The sequence below is a fragment of the Oryctolagus cuniculus genome, chromosome 3, assembly GCF_964237555.1.
Source record: "Oryctolagus cuniculus chromosome 3, mOryCun1.1, whole genome shotgun sequence".
Lineage (NCBI taxonomy): Eukaryota > Metazoa > Chordata > Mammalia > Lagomorpha > Leporidae > Oryctolagus > Oryctolagus cuniculus.
In genome coordinates, this window is record NC_091434.1 from 105537154 (window position 1) to 105550852 (window position 13699).

A 13699-nucleotide genomic window follows, 5' to 3' on the forward strand; every position below is an offset into this window, starting at 1 on the left:
AACAACAGTAGTCACTGTGACTTGCTCCCAATGTAGGACCTCTGTCCCTAATGAATTGTAATATGAGAATCGACTGCAAATTTTCTGCCCAAACTATATTCTATATGTTGCGTGCGTGCGTGGATGCAAATTGTTGAAGTCTATGCTTAGCATGGAGTTGCTTCTCTGTATATAAAGTCAAACTAAAACTGAACTATAATGAAGAAGGAGATGGGAGAGTGAGAGGGAGGTGGGATGGGAACTGGGGGGAGGGGGTATGGGGGAAAGAACCACTATATTCCTAAAGTTTTGTCTATGAAAAAATGCATTCATTAAATAAAATTTAAAACAAAACAAAAGGAAAAACAAAAAAAGCAAGTGTTTTAGTAAATGTTTGCTCCTTAAAGTGGAAAATCAGGTGTAAAATAAATTTATTTAGAGGGAGGGGGTTCTCTTTAAATTGACAATTCAAGACACTGATCCATTGCAGAAGTACCTAGGTGTATGTTTCCCTATAAGGAATCAGATTCTGGGTACTTGGAAAGAAGAGTCTGCAGACTTCATAGCATTATGAAATTTTAAAATACTGGTATCTGGAAACTTGGGCAACAGAAGATACAAGTGATATGTAGAGTTTGTTTGGCATTCCATGAAACAGAATGTGAACAAATGACAGGAAGTGAGCCTACACCTGGGATTACTTTAAAAACTAAAGTACATAATGATATGCTGATAGTATGTACCTTGGGATCAGTCTATATTCAACCTTAATCCCTTATACCTTTGACAACAATAGCAACAATTTGAAGAGAAATGAGCATCAGAATTATAATTTCATTCATAAAGCAAGCACTCATCCGCTGTCAGGAGATTTATACACCAAAGCCCAAAAATAGAATTAAGTTACTTAGAGAAACATTATAAACTGCCAAGGATTCTCTCACCAACTGTCCACGGGCCAAATCATTAATGGATGTTTTATAGACACTGAATTGGCAGCTCTTCCTGATGTGAATAGGCAGATGGGGTTAATAATTATCATCATAATCTTTTTTAAAGTGATAATAGCAAATATCACTTATTGAGCTCTTAGTTTATGTCAGGCACTGTGTTAAACATTTTATATGATTTATTCCCTATGAATAAATACAGCAAAATAAGTAGAGTCAGGCTGCCATATTCATAGGTTCCTAATCTGTGATTTCAAACAACTACAAACCAAAAAGATTTGAAAATAGAATGTGTCTGTACTGATCATGTATAACTTTTTTCTTGTCATTTTTTCCTAAAGAATAACAACTATTTACATAGCATTTCCACTGAATTAGGTATTATAAAGTTATGTAGAGAGATGATTTAAAGTAAAGGTGATTTAAAGGACAAAGCAGATTATATGCAAATATGAGAGTACTGACTGTAAAATATTCATGGAGAAAATGGCATTAAAAAGTGAATTTATTTTGTTACAAAATTTTTGAAATCCACATATAGATTTTTCATTACATGCATTTTTATTAACATTTTGAAGACCCCCCACCTACGTACCATTTTACATCAGAGACTCAAGCATCTGTGCTCTTTGGTTATCGGTAGTGGTGGAGATAGGGGTTGTTCTAGAAATAATGGATTGCTACACCTTAGCGTAGATAAGAAACAAATGCTTGGAGAGTTGAAGGAATGGTCAAAAATGCAGAGTTAGGAATTGGCAGAATGATAATCAAAATTTTGGCTGTCAGACTCCAGAGTATGAGATCCTGGAGCAGATTTATCAGCATATGTGTGTGTGTGTGTGTGTGTGTGTGTGTATATATATATATACACATTGGCAGCTGAAGAAAGTGAGAAGAACTGGTTAGCAAACAGTAAAAAAAATGTGATTATCTGAGAACAAATACTTCCTCTTCCTACTCTCTCTCCATATAATGTAGTGGCAGAATTTACACATCCACTGTGCCATAGACAAGTTTCTCCAATGATGCTTTGATACTCTGAGACGGCAGGTGGTCACCTATGGATCACCCCCAGCCTCGGTGAATGAGCCCCAACCTGCTAGGGCACACCAGGATACGGAGAAGCAGACAGAAGCCAGAGGGAGAAGCTCTTCTACCTTTGTGTACAAAGGCCTGCGTGAAACTTCAAAAACCCAGCTTCCATAAAACCGGAAGAAGAAAAGTTAAGTGAAAGGATACTGTGTTGCGTCTCTGACAGAGGACTGCCATTCAGGCTGCAGGAAAAGTCGGAATGCAACTGGAACTCAGGAAGAACCAAGCAGCTGCCATCATGATTCCCTTTCTCTTTTTCTACTTTTCTTATCATCATCTTCTTTGTGCTTTGTTGCATCTGAGTGACTATATTTATTTATTTATATTTTAAAGATTTATTTACTTATTTATTTGAAAGGCAGAGCTACAGAGAGGCAGAGAGAGAGAGATCTTCTATCCACTGGTTCACCCCCCAGATGGCTGCGACAGCCGGAACTGCACCAATCCGAAGCCAGGAGCCAGGAGCTTCTTCCAGGTCTCCCATGAGGGTGCAGGGGCCCAAGGACTTGGGCCATCTTCCACTGCCTTCTAAAGCCATAGCAGAGAGCTAGATCAGAAGAGGAGCAGCTAGGACTTGAACCAGTGCCCATAGGGCATGCCAGCACTGCACGTGGCAGCTTTACCTGCAGTGCCACAGTGCTGGCCCCATGACTTTATTTTTTAAAAATTATTTATTTATTTGAAAGGCAGCACAACATAGAGAGAAGGCTATACAGAGAGAGAGAGAGAGAGAGAGAGAGAGAGAGAGATCTTCCATCTGTTGGTTCACTCCCCAAATGGCTACAACAGCCAGATGTGGGCCCGACTGAAGCCAGGAGCCAGGAATTCCATCCTTATCTGCCACAAGGGCGGCAAGATCCCAAATACTTGGCACCTTCCATTGCCTTCCCAGTTGCATTAACAGGAAGCTGGATCGGAAGCAGAACAGCATTGGCTTGAACCAGCACTTGGAAAAGGGATGTTGGCATTAGAGGTGGTGGTTTAATCTGCTGTGCCACAACACTGGCCCCTGGGTGATTGATTAACTCTAAATACAAAGTGGAAAAACACAGCAACTAAGAGTTCATGATTATAGTATCTTTGTAAAAAAAGATACTATTTTTTTACTATGTAAAAAAAGATACGTTTGAGGGTGAGAGAACAAGCAAGTGACCTGCCATCCACTGATTCAATCCTCAAATGCTTGGAATGGCTGGGGCTGAGCCATGAGGAAACTGGAAGGCAGGAACTCAATCCACGTTACCTGTTTGAGTGGCAGAAATCCAATCTCTGATGCCTCCCCGGACCTGTACTTGCAGGATACTGGAATCAGGAGTAGGGCTGGCTACTGGTGCGGGATGTCAGCATCTTAAGTGGCATCTCAGCTGCTATGCCAAATGCCCAGCCCTGATGACAGTGTCTTCGGACACTTCAAATTCATCGGAAAACCACTGGCTCTGTTTAGGTAAGTACCTAGTCTGGAAATTATATGCTAGTTTTTAATGACTCTGCCTGGATTAGATCTAACTCCGGAATTACTTCCTGACCAGAAGTCTTCCTACCCCCATCTCAAAATCTAGAGAGCTCTGAAATTTCTTGAAGCAAAAGCTAATCACCAGGGCTGGTGCTATGGTGTAGCAGGCAAAGCCATCGCCTGCAGGGCCGGCATCCCATCGAGTTTCAGCTGCTCCACTTCCAGTCCAGCTCTCTGCTATGGCCTGGGAAAGCAGTAGAAGATGGCCCAAGTCCTGAGAATGGTCACAACCCTAATTCCTGTCCCTGTGATCCATATTCCTGAGACAACTTGGCAGTCTTGTCTATTTACCAAACAGGAAGTGCAAGAGAACAAATACTGTTCTGTAGTCATTTTACGCCTGAGTGGACTTTCTCAGTCCTCTGTCCCTCTGTCCATCTCTCCTTTCACTCTCATCGCATTCTTCTAATTTATTCCCCTCCACCCAGCTCCTTGCCCTGCAGTGCCTTCCTGAATTCTTCCAGCTTTTTCTTTATTCTCTGTTAAAGTTATGGCAATTACAAGAAGAACATTTCCTTCTATTTTCTTAATGGTAAATGACTCTAAGCAGCCCTTAAAAATTGCTGAAGACTTAGGAAAGAAAATGTTACGCTGGCAGACAAAATATTAATATTTGAAGCTGCTAGTCTACTACTGAATGAGTTAATTAGCATGGTTACCTTATTTTCTATAAAAAGGAGAATGAACAAATGTAGCACACATTTTGGTTCCTCTGGGTCCCATTAAAATATATGGGCATTTAACTTCTGCACAATAATAATGCTGTATGACAATGTCATCTTGACAGGAACGCTAAACATTTCTGTGAGAACACTCTACAGATTTCTTAATGCACAATCAAAATTATTGTTACCTAATGGAAATATGCTTTGGAACATGAACTGAAGGATAAGCTAATAAAAGAAGAAAATAGGGGAAAATCAATGTGCTTTTTTCCTGAGCAAGAAGCCAGAAAATGCAGTAAAGGATCTTTGCTGATGAAGCAAAAGCTCGAGGTATGTGATATATTATGATGTTTCTAAGCATTTATATTTCAGGCCAATAAAAAGTAATCACTGAGGAAAATGTAGTAACCTTGGTTCATGTAATAATGTTAAAATATAACTTTCAGACATTTTTGGTTTCCTGACCATACACAAGAATTTGTCTAAGCCTAAAAGTGCTTCTCTAAGAAATGCAATGGAAAGAAAGCTGTGCATCTGCACAACATCAGGGTTTTGCCTAATTAAATAATGCTTGATATTCCCAACAAGCCAAGAAAATAATAGAGAATTCTTGAGGATGCCAAAGAGATAGGAAGTCCCTTGAATTGTTCTACTATAATTAGTGCCTAATGAATGCTTATTTATTTTCCTTGCAAATGGCACTCTGCATGAAGTTTAGTCACTCAATTGTATTTTCCCCTGCTCTTCATTGTATTAAAAGTACATGGTGCCAGACCCCTGGTGAAATTTATTCCATCAGCACATAGGCTTGACCAGATAACTGCTTTGGACACACCAAGAAGCATTTCTCTAAGTGTCATTGTATGACCTACCTCCAATTTGCATGCAGACCAGTTGCCAAGGACCCAGCTGTAGCAGGGGGTCACTGGGCAGGTTTTCTGCTGGGTAAGCTCTGTGGGGCATGGCCGTCCTTCTCCTTGGGTTGGCATAATGATAAATCGAGTCCGGCTCATTCGACCTAAAATGATAAGGGAGGTGTCAGCTTTTCTGTTAGCATTTGGCTTGGAAAGGGAATTGAAGGGCAGGGTTTGCCTCACACGTGCTAAGTCTTCATTATTACACACTGAATCTGCCCTGTCCCACTTTGGCTTTTCCCTGCCATTTTAATTTAGATTTCTACAGAGACATGGGTTATCTATGTAGGCTAAAAGGATATGAAATTCTGTCTGTTTTCTAGGTCCAACTTGTAAATCTAAACTTTGTATTGTTGCAAGTAGACTGATGGCGTGCACTTTGGCAGGATGTTAATACATAGCATTCTTTCCTTAGTGGAGGATCAAGCTTATGATTACAAATAAACTGAAAAGCATGTTATTATAAAAATTTTAAAAAAGAATAAGAAACGAAGGAAGAGGGAGGGTGGCAATATGGTGGGAGAGAAGGTAGGATGGGACGTATCTGTATATATGAAACACACAAAATTTGTTCACCATATATATATATACACACTCAAAAAATAATGTTAATATGTTGAAAAATATTTGTTTACCAGGCTGTAGTATGAGCAAAGCATCTAACTTTGTGCTAGAGACAGTAATGGCATCATCAAAGGTATCTTCTGCCATCCCAGAATTTGTATTTTAGGTTAGCATCATAAATATTAAACCTTGGGGCTGGCAATGCAGCTTAACTGGTAAAGCCACTGCCTGCAAGTCTGGCATCCCTTGTGGGTACCGGTTTGAGACTTGGTTGCTCCACTTCTGATCCAGCACCATGCTAATACACCTGGTAAAGCAGCGGAGGATGGCCCAAGTCCTTGGGCCCCTGTACCCACGTGGGAGAACCAGATGAAGCTCCTGGCTCCTGGCTTTGGACTGGACCAGCTCCGGCTCTTGCAGCCTTTTGGTGACCGAACCAGCAGAGGGAAGATTTCTCTCTCTTTCTCTCTCTCCCCATCTCTCCCTCTCTCATCCCCTCCCTCCCTCTCTTTCTATCTCTCTCTGTCTTGCTGCCTCTCTAAAGACTCTGTCTTTCAAATAAATAAATAAATCTTTAAAAATTAAATATTAAACTTTGTATTTTGGACTAGGATTACAAATATTCAACAAAAAATAGTTTAATCTTTTTTGTTTTCTGAGTTCCATATTAGTAAGATAAGAACCGTACACATAATCTAAATGACCCTAAAAAATTCCCTAGGAAGGTTGCACCCCGAGGTTCCAATAATGATTGAGTTATTTGTTCACTGAGCACAAATAGCTGTTGGCTTGTGTAAAGGAACCATGGTGCTATGTTCAAATACTAATATTCCATGCCACAATTGCGTCACAAGAATAGTTGATGGAAGAGCATGGCTCCCCATAATCTTATCCCCATCCCCATCATTAGGTTATAAGTTCATAAGTGGATAGTGCAACCATTCTCTCTTCCCCCCCCCACCTTCCCTCCTTCTTTCCTCCCTCCCTCCTGTCTTTCTTGCCCCCTCTCCTTCCCACATCCTCTTGCCCTAACTCTTTCTTACTAAAGGTACTAAGTATATTTAATTACTGTTAGTTATTGGATAGGAAATCCTGCCATAGTTGTCATTCAGTCAACTGTGCATGTGATCAATGTTTAGGGGGACACAGAAGGTTCTAGGGGAGCAGGTAATGGAGCAGCAGCCCATTCTGAGCAGGACTTAGAGACCATTCTCAGGAACAGCTGAACACAATGCAGACATCTGAAGACATATTAGCCAAACATGATGTGCAGAGAGAGGGTGCCGCGTGGAAGAACGAGAAGGTGAAGAGCCCATGAGATTAAAGGGAGTGTGACATGTCTGAGGCCCTTACAGAAGTTAGTGTGGCTGGAAGCAGAGTGAGGCAGAGAAGAGCTTGAAACACCACTGTGAAAGTTACAAAATGCATGGCTTTTAGTTGATGTCAAAGATTTTACATCTATGGCTGTACTTCACAAAGTTCATGGGAAATAGAACTAAAAGGTGTTTATTTGGGTGCAAAATAGTTGGAAATCATGTACATGAGTAGATTTAAAAAAAAAACCATAGAAGCGTGTATTAAGAAAAATCATGCGGCCAGCGCCGCGGCTCACTAGGCTAATCCTCTGCCTTGCGGCGCCGGCACACCAGGTTCTAGTCCCGGTTGGGGCGCTGGATTCTGTCTCGGTTGCCTGTGGGGAGCAACCGGACTAGACAGAGTTACTGGAATTAAGACTTATTCTATGCATCTGCTCTCCCACAATATGGCGCTGGGAGAGAAGTAAACAGCTTCCGCACAGCTGCCTCCAGTTCAACTAATAAACTGTAGGACTTGCTATTGATTGGAGGAGAGCAGCGTACTCGGCGTGTGGGCAGCCGAGTTAGGATTGGCGGAGGAGGACTATAAAGGAGGAGAGAGACGGCATGCACCAGGAACATCTAAGGGGAACATCTAAGGGAACCTGTGCAGCCCCCGAGAGAGCCGGCCGGCGGTGTGCCGCTCCCCTGCGGAAGTGGGGAAAGCGGCCAGGGGGAACCGCCCTTCCACGGAGGTGGAAGGGATAGTAGCCAACCCGGGAAGAACCAGCAGCAAACCCGGGGAGGGCCGAGCAGATGAAAGAACAGCGCAGGGTCCTGTGTCGTTCCTCCACGAAGAGGGGGAGCGACATAATGGTGCCGTGACTCGGATAGGAAACCTAGGACGGATAGGAAACCTAGGAGGGAAGAAATGACTCGGATTAGGAAACCTAGGTCGGATAGCAAACTTAAGAGGGAAGAAACGGGAAGAACTGGGAAAATACCGGAGAGAGAGACTAGCAAACAGCCTAGGGAAAAGCCGGACGAAAAGGGTGCCGGAAGAAGCTATTGAAAGCCTAGGCATAGACTCAGATACGGACTACGGGGGGGAAGCTGGGAGAAATCTCTAAGGTCAAAAGCGAAAGTGAACGCTAGAACAAACAGACTCGGACGCGGACTGTGGGGAGAGGCCAGGAGAAATGAGGGAGGAATATCGTTGGAGGAAAGCTTGGGGAAACATACCGGGTAGAGAAAAATGTTAGGGAAATTGAAGCCGTGGGGGGCAGGCCAAGGCGGACACGAAAGCCACTTTGGGGTTCTCAAGTTAGCCCGGGAATAGGGGGCGAAAAGTTGAAACCAGAAGCTGAAACGTAAGCCAGATTGGGATCCGTCTGATTAGCCCGGGGAGCAAAGGACGGGAAGCCAAACTGTGGGGCGGAGACGTATGCTGGGTTGAATTCGCCAGGCTAGCCCGGGGAACATAGATTGAATGCTAGTGGCGGACACGTAAGCTAAGCTGTGTTACTCGCGGAAGCCGCCGCGTGCAGAGAGAGCACGGGGCGTGAATAGATAGGGAACGGGGCTGGCGCGAGGCCGTGGTGCAGACGCGAAGGGCGTGGAGACCGCGGAGCGCGTGAAGCCAAGCCGCGCAAAGCCGGGAAGCTGCGCAGATGAAAGAGGCGCGGGCTGAAGCGGCTCAGCCGGGAAGCCGCCGAGAAGTAGCCTCGGGGCGGGCACCGGGAAGCTGCAGGGATAAGAGAAATAGAAGTTTAGAAGCAAAGTGAGAGAAATAGGAATGCTGGAAGATAGAAGTAAAATGGGAGAAATAGGAATGCCCGGAGATAGAGAAATAGAGAAATAGAAAGGCCTCCCTACAACACTGCAATGTGAGAGCTTGGATTCGGTCTGCCTGATTAAGTGAGGCGATGAGCACGATGAGCACCTGCGGCGGCTAGCAGCTTATGCGCCGCAGGTCACCGAAGACAGGCACGAATTAACATCAGTAAGGCCTCCCCACAAAAAGGCAATGAGAAGGCTTGGATTCGGTTTGCCTGATAGGGCTTGTAAGCCCCTGCAGGCTCGACCAGAGCATGCGCTGCAGGGCACCGAACACAGGCACGCATCAGCGCCTAAAAACCTCCTCACAACATGGCGAAGAGAGGACCCGAATTCGGTTTGCCTGATTGATAGGACTTGTAAGAGCCTGTGGCAACTCTAGCAAGTAGAGCAGAGTGTGTGCCGCGGGACACAGAAGACAGGCGCGTATCAACGCCAAAAAATAAAAAGAAAGGGGGATCTGTGGGGAGCAACCGGACTAGACAGAGTTACTGGAATTAAGACTTATTCTATGCATCTGCTCTCCCACAATATGGCGCTGGGAGAGAAGTAAACAGCTTCCGCACAGCTGCCTCCAGTTCAACTAATAAACTGTAGGACTTGCTATTGATTGGAGGAGAGCAGCGTACTCGGCGTGTGGGCAGCCGAGTTAGGATTGGCGGAGGAGGACTATAAAGGAGGAGAGAGACGGCATGCACCAGGAACATCTAAGGGGAACATCTAAGGGAACCTGTGCAGCCCCCGAGAGAGCCGGCCGGCGGTGTGCCGCTCCCCTGCGGAAGTGGGGAAAGCGGCCAGGGGGAACCGCCCTTCCACGGAGGTGGAAGGGATAGTAGCCAACCCGGGAAGAACCAGCAGCAAACCCGGGGAGGGCCGAGCGGACAAAAGAACAGCGCAGGGTCCTGTGTCGTTCCTCCACGAAGAGGGGGAGCGACAGTTGCCCCTCTTCCAGGCCAGCTCTCTGCTGTGGCCAGGGAGTGCAGTGGAGGATGGCCCAAGTGCTTGGGCCCTGCACCCCATGGGAGACCAGGATAAGTATCTGGCTCCTGCCATCGGATCAGTGTGGTGCGCTGGCCGCGGCGGCCATTGGAGGGTGAACCAACGGCAAAAGGAGGACCTTTCTCTCTGTCTCTCCCTCTCACTGTCCACTCTGCCTGTCAAAAAAAAAAATCATGCATGCATTTCAAAATGTCTTTGCAACTAAATACTTATCTTTTAATTAAATTTTTCCATGAACTTGTTGAAAACTCTCGTATATTCAAAGAGAAATAGAAAACAAATGATAGCATCACATTAAAAAACTCATTGAAAGTCCCAGACAGAAATAGTTACCCTTACTTGCCCTCAGAGGAAGTAAGGGTAATACACAGTACCAGAACTTTTACTGTTTACCAGAATATACTCTCACTGATTGGGTGATGAACTAATTATCTCTGAAAAAAAAAAAAAAAAAAACACTTAAATAAAACTGGGAAGTTCTAATCACTGGGTTCTAAATTCCTTGAGGTTTGAGTTTCTGTCCCTAGCACAGTATTTCATATACATTTAGCACCAAACTATTTATGCATGTTATCATAAATCATCTACATGATTCATATTATCTGAACATATGGCAAAATGACATCAACATCTATTAAGATAATACTAATACTGCCATTCACTTGGTAATGTTCTACATACTTTATACTGCCTCATTTTTATCTATTTATTTACTTGAAAGGCAGAGTGACAGAGAGAGAGCGAGAAGGAGAGAGGATGAGAGAGAAAGAAAGAGAGCAGAGAGAGAGAGAGATGGATCTTCCATTCTTTGGTTCTTTTCTCAAGTGCCCACAACTGCTAGGATTAGGCCAGGTCGAAGCTAGGAGCCAGGAACTCCATCCTGCTCTCCTACTGTGTGTCAGGAACTCCAATATTTTAGTCATCGTCTGCTGCCTCTCAGGTCCATTCATAGCAAGTTGGATCAGAAGCAGAGTAGTAGAGCCTTGAATCTTGTGGAATGCAGGTGTCCCAAGTGGTGACTTAATTGGCATTAATTACATTGAAACACAGAAGCAAGAGAACAAGCACGCTACCCAGCTGTGCATTTTACAGGAGACATCAAAGAAACTTTAACTGTGGTAAAATTTGTGTCAGTGATAATGTGGGTTTGGTGAAGGGCAGAATCTACCCAATCTCACATCCCAGGGCACTGGGCTCCTGTGGTGGGGGGAGGGGGGTGTATTATGCATTTGAATAGATGTTCTCAGCATCCCTCAAATCAAATCACTCCAGGTTGTAATTCATTCATAAAAAATGTTTTCCTTACTTGATGAACACATTTGGCTCAATATTTGTTTTAGAATTATTACCTATTTGAAAGGCAGAGTTACAGAGAGACTGGGAGAGGGAGAGGGAGGTACGGAGGGAGGAGAGGAGGGAGAGAGGGAGGGGGAGGGAGGGAGAGAGGGAGAGAGAGAGAGAGAGAGAGAGAGATTGATCTTCCATTTGCTGATTCATACCCTAGAGGGCCTCAATGGCCAGAGTTTGGCCAGGCTGAAGCCAGGAGCAAGGAGCTTCAAATGGGCCTCCCACATGGGTGTCAGGGGCCCAAACAATTAGGCCATCTTCTGCTGCTTTCCCAGACACATTAGCAGGGAACTGGATCAGAAGTGGAGCTTCCAGGACAAGAACTGGTGCCCATACATGTTGTCAGTGTAACATGCAGCAGATTTACACATTATACTACAACATCAGCCCCTCGCTCAAAATTTTACATTAATCCTTGCTTAAATACCCTCTAGTTTTATAATAATTTCTTAGATTTATTCTCTTGACCTAAATACCTATTATCTTAATGTCATTATAACTTCATCATGTTCAACCCATGTTTGTGAAAATAATGACAATGTGGTGTCGCCTTTATCACAGCCAACGAGGCTGTATTCTGCTATAATCGAATAACTTCTAGTTTGTTCTTAGATTGATGGCATGCTGATGGTCACTACTTTAGAACTATTTTATTTACTTCCATTAAAATGACAGATAGTTTCTGCTGGACATGGAGGTGGAAGAAATCTAATTAATTCAACAGGGAAAATGATGCTATTAATTTTTGAAATAATGAAGTCTTAAGACAATTCATGGGAAGCCTAGCTGTATGATTTCTGTGTTTTGCTATCCAAACAAAAAGATAAGATCTTCAAGCAATTGCTATTACTACCATGAATATTTTTAAAAGCAAGGCATATATAGAAAATGTATATTTTAGTGTCATTGTTTTTAATTGATTTTATATAACGTTGACAAAATATATTGTTAACAAAGACATGAAAGTGAAAAAAAAATTAATGAAACTTTCGGTGAGTTTCTTTCATTTTAGGTTAAGTCAGGGAAATTCTGTTTATATAAGATAAATCACCAGAGAAAACAGTCTTCAAATTATATAAGCTCACAAATTCTGAAGCTATGAATAAAAAAACAGCGATATAGAATGCAAATGCTATCAACAGAAGAAATGTTTCTTTCCACAATAGTGATTAAACATTACGTGGGATTCTGAAGCTTGGACTAGGTGAAATATTCAAAGAAGCAGCTACTTTTCAGCAATGATTTTTCTGATACAGACCCCAAGTAACAGGATCCTGAATAAATTGTTTCAGGGTAGTGAATTTTGACAGGAGAGGGAAAGCAGTGAAGGATACGGCCAAATAAAGACACTTAAAATTATGATGTGTGGGATAATGATGTGTGAGTACCAGATAAGCTGTTTCTTGGGATTCCCACGTCCTGTGTCAGAGCTCTAGTTTTAAATCCTGGCTTCTGGTTCCAGTTTCCTGTTAAAACCCCCTGGGCAATATCAAATGACAGCTGAAGCACTTCGGTTGCTGTCGCCCATGTGGGAGACACAGCTTGAGTCTCAGTCTGGCCCAGCCCTAGCTGTTGCTAGCATCTGGGAAATGAACCAATAGAGGGAAGATCTGTCTGTCTGTCTCTTTCTTTCAAATGCATAAAAATATCAATAAATACATATATATATTAGCATAATTGCCTAGAGTTTCCAAAAATATAATAAACTTGTGATGTAGATGGGATATGAGAGGAAGAGAATTTCAAAATAGCTGATGTGTGGTAAAAGGAACCAGGACTTGGCATTGAAAGTTTGTAGTTGGAAATGGTTCTCTCAAATTAACAGCTAGAAAAATGATGTGACTGATGAGAGTAATTTAATTCCTCTGAGAATGAATTCTCTCTTCTGTAAAATAAAGCCATGAATATAGAAGATCCTTTTTACCTGAGCATAATTCATGTCAGGGAAAATACCACTGAAAAGTGAATCTATTCTATGTGGGAATTAAATTATTTTAAATAAATAACAAAAATATTTAAATGAGATTTTTGGAACAAAAACATCTATAGGTGTACTTATTTAATCGAATGTCAACTGCCATACAGATTAAAATTACAACTATGCATTCATTATTAGGCCAAAGAATAATAAATCATTATTCACGTTTCTTAAATACTTTTATGATTACATTATTAAATATCCATTGTTTCATGTCTAACTTTCACTGCTTGATCTTAAAATATTTGAGTTTTGAGTCACTTTCTGTCAAGTTTCCTGCAGTCTCTGGTGTGAAGGTCTCCCCATTTTGTATAGCCTTTCTTGTGGGTACACATCCCATTTGCAGCTAGAGATCAACCAACAAATCTGCAACAACATATGTGTTAATGGAAGGAACTTGCTGAATGAGGTGTGGTTTCCTAAGTGATGTTCCCCATGACTATTTTGATGGGTTTTATTTCTTATGGGGATCCAGACAAAAAATTCTGAGATGATAACTACATAATACACATGCCATATGTTATATGAATTAAAAAAAAAGTGTAAAAAGCACCCTATAGCAAAGTA

The 13699-nt window shown here is 42.6% G+C and overlaps 1 protein-coding gene across 4 annotated transcripts in view; it reads right to left on the reverse strand.

The window, feature by feature from the left end:
• THSD7B (thrombospondin type 1 domain containing 7B) overlaps positions 1–13699 on the reverse strand; it is a 1008953-nt gene that overhangs the window by 28000 nt on the left and 967254 nt on the right. For all 4 annotated transcript variants that reach the window (XM_051849593.2, XM_051849594.2, XM_070071550.1 and 1 more), the window contains exon 21: positions 5072–5217. In XM_051849593.2, coding sequence (XP_051705553.2) covers positions 5072–5217 — 146 coding nt within the window. The remainder of the gene's footprint in view (positions 1–5071; positions 5218–13699) is intronic.